The sequence below is a fragment of the Aspergillus karnatakaensis genome (assembly GCF_047715665.1).
Source record: "Aspergillus karnatakaensis strain CBS 102800 unplaced genomic scaffold BJY04scaffold_45, whole genome shotgun sequence".
Classification (NCBI taxonomy): Eukaryota; Fungi; Ascomycota; class Eurotiomycetes; order Eurotiales; family Aspergillaceae; genus Aspergillus; species Aspergillus karnatakaensis.
In genome coordinates, this window is record NW_027395757.1 from 153825 (window position 1) to 176815 (window position 22991).

The 22991-nt window shown below is 51.2% G+C and overlaps 8 protein-coding genes across 8 annotated transcripts; 4 read left to right on the forward strand and 4 right to left on the reverse strand.

Annotated features, from left to right (window-relative positions):
* Positions 1-4197: 4197 nt before the first annotated feature.
* On the reverse strand, positions 4198-7331 carry BJY04DRAFT_221040 (putative cell morphogenesis protein Sog2; the record flags this gene model as incomplete). The annotated part of the gene is made up of 4 exons (XM_073717015.1): positions 4198-6244; positions 6297-6652; positions 6711-6822; positions 6919-7331. 4 exons carry the CDS (start codon positions 7329-7331, stop codon positions 4198-4200), a joined length of 2928 nt encoding a protein of 975 aa, XP_073568352.1.
* A 696-nt stretch (positions 7332-8027) lies between these two features.
* Positions 8028-9302, reverse strand: rsm25 (mitochondrial 37S ribosomal protein mS23). Its single transcript, XM_073712242.1, has 2 exons — positions 8701-9302; positions 8028-8626 (listed from the first exon to the last, which is right to left on the reverse strand). Exons 1-2 carry the CDS (start codon positions 9114-9116, stop codon positions 8281-8283), a joined length of 762 nt encoding a protein of 253 aa, XP_073568353.1. The 5' UTR covers positions 9117-9302; the 3' UTR covers positions 8028-8280.
* Positions 9303-9446: 144 nt separating this feature from the next.
* Positions 9447-12162, forward strand: BJY04DRAFT_195594 (pentatricopeptide repeat protein). Its single transcript, XM_073712243.1, has one exon. The coding sequence runs from the start codon at positions 9621-9623 to the stop codon at positions 12057-12059; it is 2439 nt and encodes an 812-aa protein (XP_073568354.1). The 5' UTR covers positions 9447-9620; the 3' UTR covers positions 12060-12162.
* Positions 12163-12297: 135 nt separating this feature from the next.
* Positions 12298-14328, forward strand: BJY04DRAFT_110436 (putative RecQ family helicase RecQ). The gene is made up of 4 exons (XM_073708135.1): positions 12298-12417; positions 12472-12590; positions 12647-12681; positions 12739-14328. Exons 1-4 carry the CDS (start codon positions 12338-12340, stop codon positions 14143-14145), a joined length of 1641 nt encoding a protein of 546 aa, XP_073568355.1. The 5' UTR covers positions 12298-12337; the 3' UTR covers positions 14146-14328.
* A 266-nt stretch (positions 14329-14594) lies between these two features.
* On the reverse strand, positions 14595-16541 carry BJY04DRAFT_221043 (KH domain-containing protein; the record flags this gene model as incomplete). Its single annotated transcript, XM_073717016.1, has 9 exons — positions 14595-14618; positions 14676-15180; positions 15231-15439; positions 15489-15653; positions 15711-15763; positions 15836-15857; positions 15936-16148; positions 16210-16289; positions 16343-16541. The coding sequence occupies 9 exons, from the start codon at positions 16539-16541 to the stop codon at positions 14595-14597; spliced, it is 1470 nt and encodes a 489-aa protein (XP_073568356.1).
* Positions 16542-17059: 518 nt separating this feature from the next.
* Positions 17060-18124, forward strand: BJY04DRAFT_221044 (acetolactate synthase regulatory subunit; the record flags this gene model as incomplete). The annotated part of the gene is made up of 2 exons (XM_073717017.1): positions 17060-17883; positions 17947-18124. 2 exons carry the CDS (start codon positions 17060-17062, stop codon positions 18122-18124), a joined length of 1002 nt encoding a protein of 333 aa, XP_073568357.1.
* Positions 18125-18288: 164 nt separating this feature from the next.
* BJY04DRAFT_110477 (uncharacterized protein) lies at positions 18289-21550 on the reverse strand. Its single transcript, XM_073708136.1, has 5 exons — positions 20565-21550; positions 19558-20511; positions 19189-19509; positions 18953-19137; positions 18289-18794 (listed from the first exon to the last, which is right to left on the reverse strand). The coding sequence occupies exons 1-5, from the start codon at positions 21340-21342 to the stop codon at positions 18453-18455; spliced, it is 2580 nt and encodes an 859-aa protein (XP_073568358.1). The 5' UTR covers positions 21343-21550; the 3' UTR covers positions 18289-18452.
* Positions 21551-21679: 129 nt separating this feature from the next.
* On the forward strand, positions 21680-22940 carry argB (ornithine carbamoyltransferase). The gene has a single exon (XM_073712244.1). The coding sequence runs from the start codon at positions 21732-21734 to the stop codon at positions 22827-22829; it is 1098 nt and encodes a 365-aa protein (XP_073568359.1). The 5' UTR covers positions 21680-21731; the 3' UTR covers positions 22830-22940.
* The last annotated feature ends 51 nt before the right edge of the window (positions 22941-22991 follow it).

A 22991-nucleotide genomic window follows, 5' to 3' on the forward strand; every position in this document is an offset into this window, starting at 1 on the left:
ATTTGTTGCCTTTCCCCCTGATCCCGTCCGCTTACTCCGTACGCCTGTATCGCAACTCCCATAACGTGGGTTTTGGGTTGTCGCAGGGCTTCCACCAAGCAATTGAGTTGTCAATTTACAAATAAAGCTTCAGCCGAGACCCAGTTCTGTCACCGACATTTCCGGTTCTGCGATGGAGGATCGCGGACCACTCCTGCGGGATCCGTGGTATCGCGTTACACGTCGCTTCTGGAGACAGGACTGTGAACGGAGTTACCGACCCCTGAGACGGGCTCAGGGCGATTACTGCTGTGGCGGTGGCAGTCCTGGTCGTCCTCAAGGGCAATCCAGCCATCGCCCGCCCTCGGCTCTTGCGCCTGGAAACCACCAATTCGTGACGATAGGTTGGCATCTCAGCATCGAAAATGCAAAACCGATGGAGAGCCATGCGACGGAAGTCCTATTACGAATTGACGAATGAGGTCGTGCCAGCCGCCAATGTGCTGCTTGATCTCGGTTTCGCTGCAATTGCTTCAGCAATAGGGCATTCAATAACCAAGCTCGACTCACCAGTCTGAGTGGTGATGGCAAGATCACTCGGAGGTGCGCGAAAACCCGAAGAATCATGTGGTGAGGACCTCCAAGACCGTGCACGAATAACGGGCGGCACAGTATGATCGTCCTAACGCCTCACTTTGCCGTCGAGCTCGACACAATCATTCTCACCGTATGGTAGGTCGCCTCATTCTCATACCGGATCGAAAAGTATGGAGTTTCCATTGGAAGCCAAGTTGTTTACATCTTTGTTCTCGAAACAGCGGTGTCGTCATTTCGAATCCTCCCCGTTCCCGCTCACCATCCGGGACCAGGTACCTAGCATATCGGCAAGACAGCAATGGCTCCTCTTAGTTATTCACATTGGCCTCATTATTGGCGCCCTCGTCGAGGCTGACTGAGCGAACAACAGGGCCGTCAAGGACGAATTGGGTACAGTTGGCTCGCCACCGCTTCGTCGCGACGTACAATGTTATCAGAGGCCGTGGGGGTGGCGCCGGGAAGGGCTGGGATATGGTCTACTGGATTGACATTGGTAGCACTGCCGTAAGATTAGAGTGAAGGTTCAAAAGATACAGGAGTACTGCGTAAAAAGAGTCAAGAGTTAAGACGCGCCCAGGTAAGAACCACTGCCGTCACGTGAGATTACTGCTGCCTGAGGAACCAGCTATTGTGCTATTTCATAAAGACGAGAGCGTCGTTTCTCCCAAACATCTGGATTCATTGTTCCTACTGCCGTTGAGTCATTGACCGAGCCATATCTTACTGTCTTTCGTCTATTCATGTATTCTTCTATGAGATCAACTTTGCTTTCCGTGTGAGACCGATAGGAAACCATGAAACTAATAGTCTGATTTGAAATGAAATCCGCAACTGCTACCCCAACAAGAGTCCACAAATAGTCCATCGAGGACAGGACTGAGGACCTCACATACTCAGGGCCCTCGGTTTCACTGGGACATCCTTCACATGGATCCATCAATCTGATATAGGCTGCTGGCTCTCCGCTCTCTCGGCCACCACGTTGTCTCTATGCAACTGATTGTTTGTTCTGCTTTATTGATCCCGATATACAGACCCATCTATGGAATCCCACATATGCCCAAACCCAAGCTTGATCTAAGCTGGACGAGACGACCCCCGCTACCTCACACTCAGCTGGCCTACCCTGTTCTTTTGGATTTTATTTCAGGCTGGAGACCCTGCCTTCGATGACAATTCGATCCCAGTTGGTCTATCTTAAAGCTCCTTTTCCTCAGCAACACCGCCCAGGCATTCCACGCACAGTCTGGCGCAACCGTGGCCTGGCCGCTCCTTCTTTTCTTCATAGGACCGACGACGGGCAATGATTCAGTCATTTTTGAAGGCAACTCCACCCACCTGACGGTGTTGCAATCTCTTTTCTTAGACAGAACTCTAGCATGTTCTATACACCGCTCAGCCCACCGGAACATGCTGCTCCTTTGCAAGCGAACCGGACCCGGCTATCCTTGCGAACGCTCAATTCTATGCCCGGCTGCTGTCATTCAACCAATTCCCATCTCCAGCCCCAGCAATTGCATTAGGTGGAGGAGTCATGGCATGGGCATGGGCGTTAACCTGTACTTTACCTTACCGTTTCTGGTTACCAGGGCGCCTTTCCTTCCGATCTCCGTTCTATGGCCATTGGAGATGGCTCAATTAGGAATCCCGCTACAATGGCCTCCATCTCGATAGGAAAGTTCCATGGTAACGCGCATGACCCTTACTCAGATGTCTGAGGATTGGTAAATGTAGCGGGCACAGTGTGCGGCTTCAACCATGTCTTACAGCAAGCAACCCAATTTCCCCCAAAGACATCATAAACATATCGGGGAATCCAAGTAGCTCCGAACCACAAGCAGAGCGGGTGCAGTAGTCTCAATAACATACCAGAGAACATGCAGCATTCATTCGTTGACAGGCGTGGACTGACTATCTAGCTACAACTATCTTCTTTTCCGGGGTAGGTAAAGCATGCATCGACGTGTACGACATCAGGAACGACTGTAGCACCGTTGATTTCTTTGCTTTGGCTGTCCCGTACTCGACCCGCGCCGATATTCGGATTACGTTGATTCTGATTCTTTCAGCCTCAACGTCCCTGTCTGCATCTACCATCCACGCAAGCAGTGACGCCTCTTCGTCCCCACCACCGTGCCCCTTTGCTCTCTGTCCCTAGAGAGTTATGAACACTCTCTCGACAGCCAGTTCCCGGCCCCCTCGATCCTACCATCCCTAGCCACATCGCACAACAGGCGAGTACGACCTGCTACTCAACCATCATGGCACCGAGCTCGTGCTTCACAGCGTGACTCGGAACGGGGCTCGTGGTTTCTCTTCACCAATATCCTGCCCATTCAATTCAAACAGCGCAGCGCCACCATCAACTCTCGCAACAGCAGCGCCGCCTCCAACAGCAAGCGCACATTAGAAAAGCTCACCCCGGAGTCTTATCCTGTCCCCTAAATTGGAAAATGGACCTCGGAGCGCGGTGTGACGTGCAGTATGACCTGTGTTTCCCTCAGTAGGCCACGTGAAATGTTTGCTTACGTGCGAGATGTGGTGGTTGCTAACAATATTGAGTAGTCAGGTAAGTTAGGTACTTTTGTTCTCCAGTCCAGCTCTCGCTTGGCTAAAAAAATGTGCTACCCCGCGGAGACTTGGAAAATTCTAGAATAGACGGACAAGCCGCAGAGGACGATAGCTTGTAATTGCTTGCATCGCCTGCGGGTGCAACTTCAATGACTCATTCCAGAGTATTATCAATTGACTAGAATGATTCTGTAGAATCTCGATAGTCAGGTAGATCTAGATCACAGAAACAATCACTGACCTACCCCATCATATACTCATCAAGCAGACTCAGTCCATATCATTCATTACGCCTTAGATTATGCAAGCAGAGACAAGCGACGCCGTACCCTACCCTTATGTTTTCGACTCCGACCTCGGAACTTTCTTCTCTTCCAGCTTGCAACAAGCACAATACAGCAAAATCAAAACAACAGATACAGGATCCGGAAAAGAACACCGAGTCCCGGGGAAATCATAAAGATTCATGCATAGATCCAAACATTCATGCAAGTGCGTAGATCCATCAGTAGATATGCGTCTGTGCTCTGTAAATGTACTGTACATAAAACCAAAGTACTAAACGAGTAACTCTGGACGCAATGGTGATCTACCTTGGCCGATACACGGACGCAATTGAGGACCCAGGAGCAGCGTCCAATTCATGCAAAAGGCGTGGCAGGCACACCATGCCCTGGCGCGGCGCGGACTTCGGACTCGCCGGAAGTACCGGGACCGTGCGTATGCAGAGGGTCTCTTCGGGAAGGGAGACGATGCACGTCTCCGGGTAGTGTGTGTGTGTGTCTAGAATTCTGAAGGGAGAAAGAGGGGGCTGATCTTCGGACCAGCCGAAGGTGGCTGCCGGCCGCGAGTCCAGTCCAGCCAGCCCAAAGAATAGTTGGGTTGGACAAAATACGGGGGTTTTTTGCTGCGTGATCACGTCATTTCTCCTCATGACCGGAGGGAAATCGTGGATGATAGGGCAGCATAAAAAGGGAGGGGGAAGGATGGTGGTGATGAGAATCCGTGTAACATTTGCTTTTTGGAGAGCGCGGGGTCGTGTGTTACACGTTAACGACGGGTGAAGAACGGTGCCTGGTTTGGCATTGAAAGCAGGGAGTCGGCTCGTTGGAAGACGTCGCCCTCGAAGAATTTGTCGCTGTATGCGCTTGCGGGTGTGGAGGGAACGGTTGCTTGCGCGGCTGGCCCGAGGGCGGCGCTCAGGGGTGTGGCGGGGAGGGTGATTGATTGAGGTGATAGGCTTGTGTTGATCTGAGGGTGGTGTTGAGCATGCAGGTGCGAGTTTTGAGACGGCAAGGGCGGCCCGTAGATCGTTGGCGGGGCGTTCCCGGGCGCCATGTCTGCAAGATATGACCATGGCGAAGCCTCGATCAAGCGTCCTGCTTCTCTGCTTGCCTTCTGGACGGGCCGAAGAATTACAATTACCTCCGACGGAAGAAGGTGCATACCCCGTACTTCGCGCATGTCAGTCACTAGTTCGACGAACGATTGCATGAAGGCTTTGCATAACTGCCAAAATTCGCGTTGGTTTCGCATGCCACCTCCTGGCTCCTTGATCTTCATGTTGGAAAGACGAAGGCCGAGAGCTTCGGAGACCTCTAAGCACACTCGACAGCGACGAATGAGATTGTTCCACAGCATCTGAATATGATCGAATTCGCGATTCTGCTCTGCAACCTCAAGGCTTCGCGTGAACTGTCGGCGCGCTATGGGCAGTGCTTGAAGCGCAGCGGTGTAGGCAGCCGTAAGCTGATAGAAGATCTTTTCAAAAATCCGTTCTTCCTCTATCTCGTCAAGACCGGTCAAGGGGTTTATCCGAGGTATTACTGAGGTTGGCATTGGCGGGAATGATTCGCCTGAACGAGGAGTCGCAAGTGATGAGGGTACAGAGGTGTTGACGTGATTGGACCTGCTACTTGAACGGCTTCGCGCTCCAAAACTGAATGGTGTCGAGGAGAAGCCAGGAGAACTGACGGCCGACTGAAACATGGTTGACGCTGGGAGAGGCCCATTTGTATTGATTTGAGGGTGGAGGATCGTCGTGTCGCTCCGGAGTCGGCGGGTTGAAAATGATGTTTCCCTGCCTCGTGTTGGGGTCACAGTGGGACCCGGGAATCTGTCATGGTTCACAGAGTTTTTATTGATAGAAGGTACAGGCGCTCTCTCTGAAGGCTTCGTCTGAGTTCCGATGGGGACCTCCAAGCCCGCGCAAGCATTGCGAAGCTCAATCACACTACCGTAGATCATGAGCATTAGCGAGCGAACGTAGCGCGCATCACTGTTGGCAACTATCCTGTCAAGACTGTTGCGTAGCTGTGCGCCCACATGAGAATACGCCATGATACAGGTCTCACATTCCCGTTTGACGGCTTCATAAAAGGTCCGCATAGGTTCTGCATCATCCGCCCGTGAATTTTCCGCATTCTCGAGTGCCTCGTTAAGCCTCTCCACATGCGTAGAGGCATTGTAAAAGACGATCTCGAGACTATTCCGCCGCTCATCATCACGCCTTATTACGTTTATTAGAGCGTGGACGTGAGATTGGACTTGAAAAAGGGCAAAGAGAATTCCTTTGGCGCTTTTGATGATCGGCTCTCCCGTTTCCCATTCTCCCTTATGCTCTGGCAAGCTCGACATTCGATTAACGAATCCATCTTTGGGCCGCCTGCGTTCCCTAGGACTACTGGGGCTAGATGAATTGCTTATGGAGGGCCTTGTCCGGAGGATAGACCCATAGCTGAGCCCACGGAGATGGCTGTTCCGATATGGCCGCATCTCATCTAACGTTCCCAGATCGGTATTTTTCCGGCTGATAACGCCCATGCGCTTAGATCGGGTGGCGAATGAGGCTTGTATTATACCCTCACTATTACTCCGATAGCGTTCGTTGATTCCAGGAATGCCACCTGGTCGCTGTAGACCGAAGACACTGCCATGTCCGGAGGCGATGCGGTAGTGGGATTTGATTGGGATAGGAGGTGGACGGGACAGGGATGGAGATTTAGGGTCAGCCATGCCGTCACCTGTGCTTGGAATCACTGGAAAGCGGCTACTGACGCCCCGTTTAACGGGCTTCGGAGTGTCCAAGATGCCGTCGCTAAGCAAGAAGAGTCAATTGGATATAATAGCAATACACTCAGAAGACCTACCTTGACTCATTGTTTCTCTCGAATTCCAGAGCTGTTACGGGCTGCCGGGACTTCAAGAACCGTTTGAGTTCCGCAGTCACTGCAACTTCTTTCTCATTGTCGGTCATTGTTGTTGATGATGCTATCTCAGTCTCAGATGTTTCCAACAGTTTCCGGAAAGGAAGTCGGAGGGGGTTTCCAGTAACTTTGAGGATTTGAAGTTTGTTCATGTCGGATATACTAGGAGGTAAATCGTCGAGGCGGTTTTGCATAACCGAAAGAACGCGGAGCGAAGTCAACTTCTTGACCTCTTCAGGGAGTTCGCTGATCTTGTTGCGACTTAGATCCAATATCTCAAGGAGCGGCAGCTTGATCACCTGCAAAGAAAGTCAGAGACCACCGGTGACGGACAGGAACAGACGGTGGTGAACATACCCCTTTGGGAAATTCTCGAAAATTGTTGGCTCTGATGTTGAGATAGCGAAGATGAGAGCATTCTGCAAACCGGTATGGAACATGGACGAGTTGGTTATTAGACAGTGAGAGCCTTTGAGTCTGGTCAGTCCAAGAACGTCCAACAAGAACGCCTTCAGCCGCTTGTCATACGACTGAGAGTCCCCTAGAATCTTTGACTATTACGCACCGTTCAACTTCATCCTTGATTGCGTCAACAACCGGCTCCGGAATGCGACTGATGTTCGAATGGCCCAAATCAATGGTCAACTTCGGCTTGACCACGTCGCTGACTGCCTCACTTCCTGCCAAAGAGCGTTTTGTTTCCTGTATCCCATTTTCAACTGCCCGGCGCGCAAGCTGGATTGTCTCTTCCGGAGAGAGCCCTCGTGTACCGTTCGGCGTACTGGTGGTTGCGTTGCTTGTATCGCCAATGGATCCATTCACGAATGTGACTTCATCCTCACTCTTCGCTGACCCCTCGGTAGTTGACGATGACGATGAAGCGGGAGTTGGCGGCTCCGGCGTATGTCTGCTTGTGTCGTCCTCTTCTAATTCACGGTATGGGCGTAGCATCCTCAGAGTATCCTCCGGGCGAACCATCGTAGATATCATGGCTGATGGGAAAGACAGCCGAGCTAGTTCACCAACTCCAGAGCATGCATTCAGCCTCAATCTATTCAGCAAACACTCAAACAACCAGAGATTCTCCGCGGCGTAAACGAGGATCGAAGCCGGGCATGATCGAGAAACGAAGCGGCGAGGCGTCCGAAGCAACTTCAGAAGGCCGAGTCTGCCAGCACTACAAATACCAAGATAGCGTAGGTCGACCGAAGGATCACGTTTGGTGGAAGCGCGAAACAAAGGCCGGGGCCGAGACGTCCCGTCGAATTTGAAAATGGACCGGGGCTCGTCGCTCGTCCGACTCGAGGGAAGTGGGGAGCAAGGGATGGTGGATTGTATTGACCAAGCGATCAGAGTTCTTGAAGTGTCAAAATGGCAGGTCCTCGAAACCTGAGGCTCGGAGGTCGTTGCCTGTGGCTCTCAAGCGCGAATGATGGTCTGGCTCATTTAAGAGGAACGGGCTAGGTCGTTAGCGAAACAGACTGCAAGGGCAACTCCAGTTGAAAGGAGCTTCTTTATAGCTCGGACAATATCAAGATCGATACCTAGAGAGGGCATCTGATCGCGCGCTCTCGGCACTTGAGCAGGAGAAGTTATATTCGAAGTTGAAGTTGAGGTAGGGTGAAGTGAAGTTTGGGTCTGCAATGAAAGGCTGCGCGATTGGCCGAGAGTTTTGACGCCTTGCCCAAGCCGCCCAAGCTATGGAAAAGTACATGTGCTCCGTACTACATATCTGCCAATACGAAATACTTGATATCAATGTTCCTGTTTAATTTTCCAATTTTTTTTCCATGTTGAACATTGTGTAGAGGAGTTACGCCCCCGCCATACCTAGGTATAACCAACCTCGCTTGAGTGATTTGTGCAGAAACAAAGTGAAACCAATTCAATACAATAATACACATCAGCCATCAGAGTGTAACAGGCATCAAGCAGTCTCCAAATCGTCTTCGGAAATCTCGTCTTTCTCCGGCGCTTCGAAACGATCGGAAGACGCAGTGGGAGTAGATACCGTCTTCTGCTCAACAATTTGAGCCTCGGTCTTCGCCCATGACTTCCAAATTTCGTATTGCTGGTTCTCAAGCTCCTGGCTGATGACTAGTCGAGAAGGTCCGAATGTCGCGCCTGTAGCTTCAGCCTCTTCAGCAGCTACTCGACGCTCGATGTCCTCCTGTAAGCGAAGTCGGTAGAATTCACGACGCGCAATATCATAAGCAGTACTTTTCGTCATGTTTGGAACATTATGTAGAAGCCATAGCTGGCGTTGCACGACACTTTGTGGGGAAAAGGAAGGGTCAGTACTGTTCAGGAGAATGTGCCTGAGCGGGAACCTCCGAGAGATACATACCTCTCACCGTCCAACCTCTTGCCCGGTTGGCGAAGTGTTTCCCAATTATAACGTTCAAAGTCCTTGCCCGAAGTCTCGAGTAGAATCCTCGGCCTAGCGAGTTCCCAAGGATGGTCTTGGAAAAACTCTTTGCGGAGCTGATCTTCCTCGTACTTGATCTCGACGGGTAGGAACATGCGACTGGCCTTCTTTGGTTTCTTGCGCTTCTCCTGAGCTTCAAAGACGACCTGATGCTCCCCGTTCAAGCGCTGCCGCACGAGTTGATGCTGAGGAGGTCGATCACGGACAAGAACTTGAGTGGGAGGGATATCTCGCACAACATGAACCCACTCCGGTGTCCTACGGAATTTGGAGGCAAGTTTCGACTTAATCGCAGTTTCGCGCACTCGGAGTGCTGTGAGGTTGTATTTGCCCATCGTCAACTGGGGGAGGGCGGTCGGTCCGCCGTGGTGTCTCGGGGGGTTGCTAGCAGGGGTCGGGCTGCGATTGGGTTCTATGCCGACAGGCCCGTGAGAAAGGGACGAGCGATAGTGCTCCCAGAGCGCAAGCGGGTGTGGGGTATTCCTTGTTGGCGGAGGAGGGCCGTGTTGACTTGAAGGTTGAACGTTCCTTGAAGAGCTGCGGATGATGAGGGAGAAAAAGATGGATTGGCAATGGGCGTCTCCGATTGGTCCGAGCGCAGACTCCGCTCCCTCCAGAAAAACGCATTTGCTCGAAAGTTGAAAGTTGACAGCAACCCCAAGGCAGTTCCCCAATAATCATTGCACGCGAAGCTGGCCCTCTTCTGCTTTTCGCTCGCGTCAGAGTCTTTTTGAGTTCTCTCTCCCTCTCTCTTTTTATTCTACTTTGCATGTTTTGAGGCGTTCAAGGCTTTGTCCGGTTATGCATGGCTGAATCAATACCACAATGTCTGTCATCTCATGTCTCATCCCAATAAGTCCCAGAGCTCAGCACACCTGCGATTACATTCCTCGCAGGGGTCGATTACGGGCTTATCGATTGAGCCACAACCCATGCGCACGTCGGCATTTTTCCTTTCCAATTCTTCTGTCCGACGACTCAGCTCCCCCGGACGTGCTCGACCGGTCGCGACGTCTATAGCAGATATCTTTGTCCGCTCCCTGGTGTTGGCCGGCTACTGCCATGAACACCTGCCTCGCAGCAGAGGCTTGAGTACGACTTCGGTGAAAGCTCTAAAGGGGGCCACGAGGGATGATTTGAATAACGGGGGCATGGAAAGGAGTTCCAGCCGAATGCCGTCCAGAAGGTTGCGCATCCCCATGGGCTCGCGGAGTGAAAGTCTAGGAAATTATCGTTCGAGAACACAGCGGATCTTCAGCTCTAGTGTGGCACAGAGGCTCGAGACTTATGACGCCGATAACTACCGAGCAGAGCAACCAGAGCAGAGGTCAGTACGGAGGCCTTCGCCCACGTCGAAATTCGATGAGGTGAGATTAGGCGACGCGGATTGTGACAAGGAGGAATTGCTGTCTGATTATTACGAAATATCGGAACTCGCAGCACCAGGCGGAGATCTTGATCCTCATGGGAATCGGAATCGCATTCGGGCCCGCTCCCTAGGACGCAAGACGGACCCCCAGCAAAACTTCCACTGGGCCGAGAAGAGGATCGAAAGTCAGAAAAGCGCCGCAAAGAAATTATATCAGGATACATCGGAATTATACGAAGGATTATTTGATACGCTGGACTGGAAGGAGGCGGTTGATGCTGTTGCGGCGTTCCTTCCCTTCCCCCCACAATACGATTTGACACAGAGCACAGCAGAGCTAAGTTCAGTTCAGAAACTGGAAGAGTATCTCGGACTTAAGGGAACCAAGAGCCATTATTTGTTCAATCTATACAGGGACTTACCGTCCCCCGGAGTGATGCATCTTTCAAAGCGCTCGCGCGGTGCACTTCTTCGCAAATTTGCTGACCCCACGCACCGCCGCCCGGTTGACGCTCGACGCTATCTAGCGCTAGTGGAAGACATGCGGGCTGCAGGGCTACCTTTAAGCCGGTCGCTATGGACTTCTGCTATCCATCTCGCGGGTCGATCCACAGGCCGGGTGCCCAAGGTAGCTCTGATACGAGCCATCGGCCTCTGGAACCAAATGGAGCGTAATGAAGGAATTGAGTCAGACAGTGTCGTTTTTACCATTCTTTTCGATATAGCTGTCAAAGCAGGCCATTACACCGTGGCTAACCATATCATCAAAGAAATGGAAAGAAGAAACATTCAGTTTGGCCGCGATGGGAAAGTTAGCAAGATCTTCTACCATGGGTTATTGGAAGATGCGGACGGTGTCCGCCAGGCCTTCGACGAATTTGTGGAAAGCGGCGAAATCGTCGACACTGCGGTCATGAACTGCTTGATAGCCTCCTTCCTAAGGGCCGGTGAAACCGGGGCTGCAAGGCGGCTTTACCATCATTTACTCGACGCTCGGGAAGCTGCCGGAAAAACGCCCTACGCTCGGCATATGTCCACATTCTTTACAGGCTTAAACCTCACATCCGAGATGCATATATACCGAAAAACGAACAGGAAGCTTGGTCGGGTCTTACAAGCCTCAGCAAATTTGAAAGATAGCCTTCCAGAGCATCACCGTGCTCTTCAGGATGCCGTCCTCAAAGGCCCTGATGCGCGGACGTTCCATATAGTTCTCTCACACCATGCATATGTTACGGGAAATCTCAAAGCTTTCAGATCTGTTCTTGATGACATGGAAGGCGTCTTTCGTGTTCCGCCGCGTGGAATGATCTATCTACTACTTTTCGATGGATTCGCTCATCAGGGCGAGCTCAAAGCCGACTGGACCGCAGAGAAACTGAAGATGGTGTGGAAAGCGTATCTTCGCGCGCTGTACGAATCCAGGTCTAGACTTAGCCGTGGTTCCTATAGCATGCCCTCGCACTTTGTTTGGGAGAATCCCTTAAAACGCACTGGCATTACAGCTTCGCCTGGATCGACCAACAGTCCAGGAAAACTCTACACACCTTTGCTGTCAGCGGCTAGCGTCCATAAGCGACAAGCTGAGGATCATCAATCGACTTCAGTCGACGATGTTCACGACAGCGAAAACGAGGACGCCTTTGAAGATGAGGATGACAGCGACATTGATAGTCTGGAGCGAAAAGATCATCGAGTCGAAAATGGTGTGTTCCTAGGCCGGCGGATGATCATTACAATTCTGCGCGCATTTGGCGCATGTTGTGGACCAGAAGATCTCATGGACGTTTGGATCCGCATTGAGAGCATCTGGGATCCTGGCTCGCGCAGTGGGCTGGACGTGCTTGCGTGTAAGAAAGAGTTAGAGTACCAACTGGAAAGGGTCGGTCATCGCCTGGAGAGCCAGTAGGTATCACTGTCAGCTGTGTATATTATAGATTCATATCTAGAGCGGGACATTTAGCAGCCCGAATGATCATAACATGTATTTTAGCCATATTAATAGATCTGAGCGTTAAGTTTGAATTCATCATAGAGTGCTAGAACTGAATACTAGTACCTCCTCTATCTCACGTGATATCGTGTACTGGTAGCCTTCCGCGACGCGTCTGCCGCAAGTACAGAAATCTCCCAAGTGTCTTCAAATATCTGAATCATGCTTCGTCCTTTCAGAATGATGCCGCAGATATGTTGAATAACGGGTTTCGGTTCAGGAAAGTGGACTTGGACTTTTATCTACACCGTGTGTTCCGTAAGAAGTCGTTTCGGTTGGCTTTCTCGAAATACCCCTCTCTGAATGATCATCATCCACTAATGAATAGACCCCTTCAGCGAGATGTGATCACGGCTGCCGTTGAAGGCCATGATGTCTTCCTACAAGCCTCCACTTCTTTCGGGAAGAGTTTGTGCTTTCAATTGCCTGCCATGACCACTCATGGAGGTTTGTGTTCATCTCCCGATTTAGCCACCCATGGTCCGACTAAGATTCGAGTATAGTGACTGTCGTCGTATGTCCCCTACTGTCATTGATGGTGAGTTCTTGCATCTTTGATTATTTTTGTCTGTTCTAGAAGCTAACATTGACTTAGACCGATCAGGTAAACGCACTTCAAGCATTGGGTGTACCAGTAGCCACGATCAACTCGACAACCCCCTTTGAGGAGAGAAAGATGATCATGAATGATTTACTATCTGGCCATCCAAAAACTCGTCTTCTCTATGTAACGCCGGAATTGTGCCAGACGGAGACATTCCGTCGGAATCTCAAAGTCATTCATAGGCAAAGAGAGTTAGTCCGCATTGCTATCGATGAAGCTCACTGCATCAGCGAATGGGGCCATGATTTCCGCTCAGCGTACAAGGATCTTTCCTGGTTCCGGAGTTCTCTGACCGACCCTCCAGTTCCCATCAGCGCTCTTACAGCGACTGCCACGCCGCAGGTTCGAACAGACATTATCAAAATCCTCGGATTAGACCCGTCTCGGATGAAGATTTTCGGTACACCCTCGGCTCGGCCTAACATCCATTACGAGATCCGGTTCATGCAAGGATATGCACCTGATCCCACAGAGCCGGAAACGTTCCAAATCCACGACCTACTCTCCTGGCTCCATTCCATCCAAAGCCGCCGCGAAGCCCGAGCAGGCGCCGAAGCAGCGACAAAACTACCGCCCATGTCCGGCATAGTCTACGTTTCCACCAGGCTAGCCACCGAACGACTCGCAGAGGCACTATCCAAGCTCGATAAACGCATTCGTGCAGTGGCGTACCACGCAGGCCTCGCGGCAGCCGACAGAACAAAAGTCCAGAACGAATGGATAGCCCCTCAAGCCCAACAGGGGAACACCGATTCATTCGCACAAGCACCCCTAACATTCCGCATCATTGTCGCAACCACCGCCTTCGGTATGGGCATCGACAACCCACAAGTCCGCTTCGTTGTGCACTGGAGTCCCCCACGAACCTTCGAGAGCTTCGTCCAGGAATCCGGTCGTGCAGGCCGTGACGGCCGCGCCGCAGCCTCAATAGTCTACTACAATCCTCAAGAACGCGAACGCATCCTCGAGCTCCTGGGCCGAGACATCGAAAAAGAACATAACCGCACAGGCGGCAAAAATACAGGCCTCAACAAAGGGGACAAAATTGCCAAGCTCCGTAATTTATACGCCCGCAAGCAGAGCTTCGATAAAGTCGTCCAGTATTGTGAGGCCACGAATAAGTGCAGACATCAGATGATTGGCGACTTCTTTGGTGACGTGGAGCTTGAGAAGATCAGTTCGCAGATTTCGCGCGAGGGGGCGAGTGAGACACCCGTAGCGAGCACCTCGAATTGCGATTATGCTTGTGACTTTTGTAAAGAGGGACCTAGCGCTCTGGCAGAGCGGAAACGGAAGATGGCGCCCGAAAGTGGGCTTGCTGATTATGTTGGTGCCGAATGGATTATGGCTATGTTTCCGCTTGACCGGATGTTTCCTGAGTTATATCGTGCTCGGTGACTGAGAGGTCGAATGGATTGGTGAGGTACTAGGTTTACCGCTTTCTATTGGTGTTTGGTATGATGCTGCAAGGAGTGAGGCGTGATGACAAGATTATTAGTAGGTTATAAGCTGTATTGCATGAAACGTTACCGAAGGAAGAATGAGATGAGACGAGACAAAACATCTTCAGCACACTATTAGCATTGGGCAAGATATCGCTGGCAGACGTTGATTCAGGGTTATAAGCACTTTTAAAGCTCTTTTCTCTCAACAACCCAGCTCTTTCCTTCTGAAATCACAGGTCACTGATAGCAAGCATTAAATGTACATGGCATGAAGGCAGAAGCAGGCTTAAGCGTTGCAAGTGCGTCAAAATAGATTTTCTTATCGTAACGTAGATACGCTAAGTGGAACGAATGGTAGTGACTTTGATATCCAACGGGAGTCTTTAAAGTGAGAAAAATAGCTCACAGGCCAGGGGGGGGTGGGACCTATAGGCATGTCAGTTAGCAAATGAAGGTTAAAGCACTAATCAGAGGGTAACATACGGCACTGTAGCTACCGCCAGGAGGAGGCGGTGGGGGAGGAGAACCCGATCCTGGCGGTGGAGGAGGAGGGGCGTCAGTTGATGGAGGGGGTGGTGGGGGGGCTGGGCTCTGCGACTGCTGTTGCTGCTGCGCCTGAGCGGCTTGCTGGTAATACTGGTAGTAGGCGACATAATTCTGGTAGCCACCATATGCGGCATAGGGATCAGCGCCGTAGTATTGCGCATACTGCGCGCTGTAGTCGGCGGCACTTGTAGCTCCCGGGGTTCCTTGTCCGGATGGGCTGTCCGTGGCAGAGGGTGTCTGCTGTTGTTGATGCTGGCTCCCGTATCCACCACTGCCGTAGCCTCCGCCATAGTTGTTGTGACGATCTCCCCCGCGCTGTCCATAGCCACCGTAATTGTGCTGTGGCGGGTTTTCTTTGAATCTCTGGTATTGTTCTCGGACGTTGGCTAGCAAGTCCTCGCAGAGCTCCTTGGCGTTTTGGACCTCGTTGGGGTCGGGACCACTATATCGTTGTCAGTAGCTTGGCCAAGTCATGCAATTTGAAGCACTTACGCAACGTGCAAATACATAGCGTCTTCGCTTTCCCTGCCAGTGCTGGGTTCCATAAAGCCAGACCCGCGGCCCTTGATCTGCACCTTGCACCGCGTCTTTTGTTGGATGTGCTTCACGTACGCACCGCCCTGTCCGACGACTTGTGCACGAAGGTTGAATCCAGGAATTGGCTCCAGACCGACGGGAATTTTCTCTTCGGGCCATTTACGCTATAAACAGTCAGCAATGAAACCTCGAGCGTAAAATTGTGAGGCATACTCGACCGAACTCATCCCGCTCAACCTGTTCAGGCTCCCGACGGCGGAATCGTCTCTCATCCACTAGATTAGGAAGCTCCTTTTTCATGAGATCGTCGATCAACTCAACAGCTTTCTCGAGACCTTCTTTGGATGTGCTCGTGACGTGGAGGTACAAGGGCGGGTTCTGATAGAAGCGAATTTGTTAGCGAACAATACATTAGAGAAAGCTTGATACACATACCGCTGCGGTAGCCATGCTCTTGTCGGGATAATAGTTTCCTCGGGTGGTGACATCTTAAAAAATCATGGATGAGCTTCTTTCTTCACAAAATTTGGTAAAATATAGAACATGGAATGAAGGCGTACCGGCGCCAGTTTCATCTTTGATCTAAATATCACGCAACGGAGGTCAGCAGATGAAAACGAGGGGATGGAGGTGCTAGCATGGACTGGGTAAGCTTTTCACAATCACAGCAGGAGTTAAAGGAAAGGCGCCTGGTAGATCAGTGGATGCGATAGGAGTAATTACCATCTTCTGCGTAGATCCCTTGGTGAGGGTATATCGGTTGCGCAGGTCATTGATCTCAATGTCTTTGATATAATCACCATCCGCAACGTAGATTTCTGCATTCAACTTCGCATCGCCGGAGGGGGTCCCGGACTGGGAGGGGCTGGATGTCTATAGTCGAGCAGAGTCAGCGAATCCTCGTAAAGACATGAGAGCGCAACGGCAAACTTACAGCCCGAATTGGGGGCACATCGACATGCTGGATTCCCTTCTTGGCCTGCAATTGAGCATTGATTTTCGCGGCGGCGGCAGCTATTCATGAAATTAGCTTCATTCTCTCCGCAGTTTGAAAAGCAATGGTATACCGGCTGCAGCGACAGGGTCGGCTTTGCCAGCACCGGCAGGGCTTCGCGGTTCACGACTGAGCGGACTGCGAGTCCGAACGCCTTCGGATTGTCGCGAAGAAGGAGACCGAGAACGACGGTCGAAGCGCGACTGTCGTCGTGGCTCTGGGGTGGTTTGGTCAAAGCGAGAACGCTTCACGCGGCGATCGTCATCAGCCATGACGAATCTATGCTGATGGAGAGTTGAGCTGAGAGTGAGCGGTAGACAGGTATGCCTCGGGAACAAATTATCGAAAGAACTGGTGGTTTGGCGGTGGAGTTGAGGGCGATCTTAAAATCGTGAATGGACGCTAGGGTACGAAAGGGCTAGACTCGGGGCTCTTTCGTGGCAATGAGATAAGATATCCCCCTCGAGCAGGTGAAACATGAATGTCTGTTATCGCCTATAGAGGTCGGCAGAAAAGTCCTTTTCTAACCAGAAGTCTTGGAATGCGTTGAAAAGACACAAAGAAAGGTGCAAAGAAGCTCTTCATCACATGTCTATAAGTCGTATGCTAGTCCCAAAGCAGACTAGCGGTAAGTACGATACGGAGAAGCAGTCAGACTCCGGAGGGTGAGTCAGCTCCCCGAGGTCGGACCCGTGACCGGACCCAACATAAAATGAAATGCGAAAGCCCTCCATTCTCTCCAGAGTCAGTCAGTCCAATTCCGTGATTTACTCTCAATCCGGGGTACATCATGGCTTTCCGACGCCCCCAGTTGCTGTCTCAGACAGCATCAGTGTCTTTTTCATCACTATCAGCCGCCACCCGCACTTCTCGTCTGGCAGCAGCTTCTCCCCTCCGATCCGCCTTTACCACAACCTCCAGGGCCTCCTCCAGCTCAACCTCAGCACTGGCCTACAAGGCCCTGCACCGCCGCTCCCCTCTCACTCTCCCCGTTGCCGATATCTCACCACAATGGGACGCCCCGACCGCCGTTTCCTCAATTCTTTATGAGACCCCCGTCCGCCCAACAAACCCTCCCAAGCGTCATATCCTGAACTGTTTGGTCCAGAACGAGCCCGGTGTGCTCTCTCGTGTGTCCGGGATTCTCGCCGCCCGTGGCTTCAACATCGACAGTCTAGTTGTGTGTAACACCGAGGTGGAGGATCTATCGCGCATGACAATCGTGCTCCAGGGCCAGGACGGAGTCGTTGAGCAGGCGCGCCGCCAGCTAGACGATCTTGTCCCCGTCTGGGCTGTTCTCGATTACACGGACTCAGCGCTTGTTCAGCGTGAGCTGCTTCTGGCCAAGGTTAGCATCCTCGGTCCCGAGTTTTTCGAGGAGTTGCTGCAGCACCACCGCGAAATTACCACCCCCGTTGATTCCGTTGAGGGCCAGAAGGAGAAGACCGGAGAGGACAAGTTCGCCAGAAAGGCCGAGGAGTACCACCCCCGCAACTTGCCCAGCAGTCAGGCTCTCCGACACAAGCACGAGCATCTTGATGCCATCACACGGCTCGTTCATCAATTTGGTGGCAAGGTGCTTGACATTAGTACCAACAACTGCATTGTTGAGCTGTTAGTCACCCTGTTTTCCCCGGCATCAAGCAAACAGGCTAATATACTAACTCTAATCAATAGCTCTGCTAAGCCCAACCGTATTGACTCCTTCATGAAGCTCATCGCCCCCTTCGGTATCCTCGAATCCACCCGTACCGGTCTCATGGCCCTCCCTCGGTCTCCTCTATTCGAGCCCAACGACGAGATTGAGAAGGATGCCGCCGACGTTGTCGACGCCAGCACCCTTCCCCCCGGTTAAGATAATTCCCACCATTGCAATTAAAAGCGAAGTTTGAGATTCACTGCTATTCATTATTATAATATGTGTGCATTTCCTAGGCCGTGTTTCGAAGTATCTGAGTTCCTGTTCCATCCCTGTTGTATATCTCTATCTCTACCAGATTTAGACTTGAGCAGTCTTTTTCTTACTACCATGTGAATGACTACAGTCTATCGTTCCAGACGTCAAGTTCAGAGGCTGCAGCAGTCTGAGACTCGCCAAGGATGAAACACGAGTATCATTCTCTAAAGCTGCCAAACGCCAATACAAAACTCCAAACCCTGATAATTCAAAGCCCCAGCCATGCTCAAAGTTTGACTCTCGCTTTAATCCCTTTCCCACGATAAACGACAGTCTGGGTATAATTTCCAATCCGGACGCCAATCTTAGCAACAGTATCAAGGTCTAGTGTACCACCGACGGCTCGCTTAACAGCATCATAGCCAATTCCCCCAAGATTCATATCAACGGGGAGTCTCGGAGAGTGAGAAAGGCCAGGCGGTACTGAGAAGGGAATGAAGTAGTTGATTGTGCCGACTTCCTTGTCGTGCTCGTAGAAAGCCTGTGCCTCGATTGATACGACATCCAGATTCGTGTAGTTCAGGGGCGAGAAGAGAGCGAATTCAGCAGTGGATGACCAAAGGTGCAGCTAGTAGCACTCGGAAGTTAGTTCCTCTATTTCTATAGGTGGCTGCATCTTGAAAACAAGTTTATACTGTGAACACAGGACGGCGTTCAAGATAAATATATGTGGTATCAAGCAATATGTTCAGCGCGAGAGACGGCATCCAAAAAGGTAGATAATACCGTAGCGTCTTGTATGAAGCCCTTATGTCCACCATTAGGTTGATCTGGGTTATGACCCGGATCACCACCGGGGGACAATTTGGGGACTTGGACTTCCAGCCCTAGTCTAGACAAGGCCAGCCCTAGTTTAGGCAGTGCCGGAATGGTTCCTTCGTGTGTTGAAATCGTCACCGAAGAATTGAAACCTTGAGACCGGTTAGCTAAGCATACTCTGTTTTGGACCAATGTCTACTTACCCGAGACGAATCGTGAAAGCATGTCTTGACCAGCAAGTACAGCTGAAGGTCCGCCCAGGTCAAGCGGACTCCATTCAAGGTCCATGTTTACACCAGTGTTTGTACCCGGTATTACAGTAACATCTCTCGCGGTGAGGTGAGCAACGCTGGTGGAATTGTAGTGCATGATTAAATCCAGTAAAGGCACCGATGCGGAATACTGGGTAGGATTTATGAAGTTGACAGTTGTTTTCACAACAAGCGAGGACTCAGTAGTAGCCCCAAGCTCCAAAGATTCAATCTGCGGGCTCATGGCACCAGGGTTAGAGCCGCCATATGGTGCTGATAAAGTTAGCGGACTATAGAAAAGACGCATACGAATAAACTTACGATTGACTGTCAACTTTCCATCTGCTGGGATTCCGCGGACGGCGATCTCCCCCAGGCCTGTGGATATTTCCGCGTCCACATTCGCTGACACTGTGAGCTTAACAGGTCTTCCTTCGAAGATTAGGGCCGAAAGTACGTCGGTCAACACATCTTCGTTGGTCACTTCAAGTGGCGCCTTGACCATGGCAAAATCCACTAACACTGCCGAAGAGTCGTCTTCGTGAACCAGGGTCGAATTGGCAGGCTGCCAGTCTTTTAGACTGAGAACCCCTAGTTTGTCTCCTTCATAGTAAACGTCGGCTTTTGCTCGGACCCGCGGGATGTCCAAGTCAAAGTCAACTTGCTCCGGTAACCCAATTAATACTTTAACTAAAGCGGAAACCGTGGGTTTGGAGTCGGGCGAGTCTGGTTCAGCCATAGGGCTAGGGAGTGTAAAGTGGACATTCGACATGGTGAAATTCTTCACTAGATTGTCTAGAGCACGTCCAGTAAAGGCAAGCGGAACGGTCACTTTCTTGAGTATCTCGGTCACCCATTTAGGTGTATCCAAGGATGGAATATCAGCTCCGCGGACATACACCGTCGTCTGAAGGCCATGGATGTAGTTTGCGAGAAGCGCATCAAGAGGCGACTTCTTCTTCCCGGGACAATTCGACGTAAGCTCATCTGGAAGACCTCGAATAATTCCAGAGACGTCAATCACAGTGCCATCGCCGGGAGTGACAGCGATCTCCTTGGTTACGACATCCGCTACCGAGATATACGGATCTTGAGGTGAGCAATTATCGACGAGTACCTTGAAGCCAAGGGGCGGTACGCGTAGAGAGAATGGGGAGTCGGGTAGGACAAAAAGTGAAACATCAACCGCCATTGCGCCTTCATCGTCAGGCGAGTCTGCATCGTGCACATTGAATTTTATGATGTCAGGATCCGGTAGGGAAGGAAAATCATCATCTATAAACTTGTGTTAGCTTATAATTTATTATGCATGCGAGACAGAGACGCACCTTTGAATATCATAGTTTCGGTCAAGATTTGCTCCCCCAGGCTCAGCAGACCTGACTTGAGATGCAAAGTGGCCTTTCCTTGTAGAGCAAGATGGTCCAGCTTTCCTTCTAGCCAGTCGACCGCAACGGAGCGTAGACCCTCCAGATTTCCGGCCATCAAATCGGCCTCGAAATCGAGATGGTTCACATGGTTGTTTCGAATATTCAATTTGATCGAGGGTAGCGATGCAGACCCAATGAGGATGCCACCGTATTCCGGTAGGTACACATTGACTTCAGATTCACCAGTTTCAACTTCCCGCCCAAACCAAGTAGCGATTCGTCCGATATTTCGTACTGATCCCCGCTTGACGCGACTAGAGTCGAGATGCACATTCGCCTGTACCCTTGCCCTCACTCCATCGCCCGTAGCAGACTCGATCGATAGGTTTGTTGGCTTAAGCACGGAGGCTTCCTTAGCGTACTCTTTTACTACCTCGGGAACAAAGAACGCTAGAATAAGAATAGCGATGATGGATCCGATAGCAAGCAGACCACAGGTGAATGTCCACCTGATCCGTCTTCGTGGCTTCTTGAGGCTGTCATCCGGAGAGGAAGCGCGAGGCGTATCGGTACCACCATACGTTGACAAATCGTCGTTGCGGCGATGGAGGAGCGGGGTAGATTCGGACGACACTTCAAATGATCGACGTGGTTGGTCTATAGATACAGATGGGTGATGAGGTGAATTTTCGTGATGGTGGTCGCCCAGCAGCGGCCGACTGGCCTCGTCGGCCATCGCGATCGTATCTGCTTGAAGAGCGGAGTGGGGATTAGTTATGTGGAGAGATCGCGCTGAGGCTGATCAGACGGCAAACAGGGCCAGGAACGATTGAGTCGGGGGATTCATGTAATAAATATGTATACCGCTAGAGAATAAAGACGAAGGTATTCAATATTCCAGATACTGGCATTAAGGAGGGAGATGGCAAGATGATGACGATACGCAGCCAGAAGGATGGTCTGCGACGGCGGTGATCGGCGGGCGGGACTCTTGGAATGACTATAGTAGTCAAACTAACTTAATCCCTGCTAGGGCCGTTTTTATTATTTGACTCACAGCTCACTCTTTCCCAATAAATTATTCTTCTGTTCTCGCGGTGAAGCTTCTCGTCTAGTCTTCTCACCATGCCTCACGCTCTTCCAATGGCTTCCCTTCGCTCTGCCCTGAAAAGCCAAAGCCTGCGACACTCGGTGCGCCAATATTCATCACAAACTACACCCCAGACCTCCCCATTTGCTCCCCGCCATTTCCTCTCCATCGCCGACCTCTCTCCCACCGAGTTCGCAACCCTCGTCCGCAATGCCTCTTCACACAAGCGATCCATTAAATCCGGGTCAATTCCCCAGAGTCTCCTGGGCTCGTTAACGGGCAAGACCGTGGCCATGATTTTCAGCAAACGGAGCACTCGAACTAGGGTTTCAACAGAAGGTGCCGTAGTGCAGATGGGTGGGCATCCGATGTTCCTAGGCAAGGACGACATTCAATTGGGGGTCAATGAGTCCCTCTATGATACCTCTGTTGTCATTTCTTCCATGGTATCCTGCATCGTAGCCCGTGTGGGCGCGCATGCTGAAGTGGCGGATCTGGCGAAACACTCTTCTGTTCCAGTCATCAATGCTCTATGCGACTCCTTCCACCCTCTTCAAGCTATTGCCGACTTCCAAACCATCCATGAGGCATTCACTCCCAAGGCTCATCACCTTTCGAGTCTGGGGCTGGAGGGACTGAAGATCGCCTGGGTCGGTGACGCCAACAACGTATTGTTCGATATGGCCATTGCTGCCACAAAGATGGGAATTGATATTGCAGTCGCAACTCCTAAGGGCTACGAAATCCCTGCGGACATGATTCAGCTCATCAAATCTGCCGGGAACGGTGTTTCAAGCCCAGGCAAGCTTCTTCAAACCAATATTCCTGAAGAAGCGGTCAAGGATGCGGACGTTCTTGTAACAGATACCTGGGTCTCGATGGGCCAGGAAGAGGAGAAGGTCAAGCGACTACGGGAGTTTGCTGGCTTTCAGATCACTGCTGATCTCGCCAGGCGAGGAGGTGCAAAGGAAGGCTGGAAGTTTATGCACTGCCTTCCGCGACACCCTGAGGAAGTCAGTGACGAAGTTTTCTACAGCAATCGGTCTCTTGTCTTCCCTGAGGCTGAGAACCGGCTGTGGGCCGCTATCTCTGCTCTAGAGGGCTTTGTTGCCAACAAGGGAAAGATTGCCTGATTGAGGTGTTATCAAGGCATAAAAGTATATAAGGTCTGTAGCGTTATTAATTGCAAAGGAGTGTTAGCATAGCACCCCATTTGTAGAGATATACAAGCTAAGTAGAAGCACGGTGGTAATTTCGACCCCACACTTGAACGTGCATTCTAGTTATTGTACCTC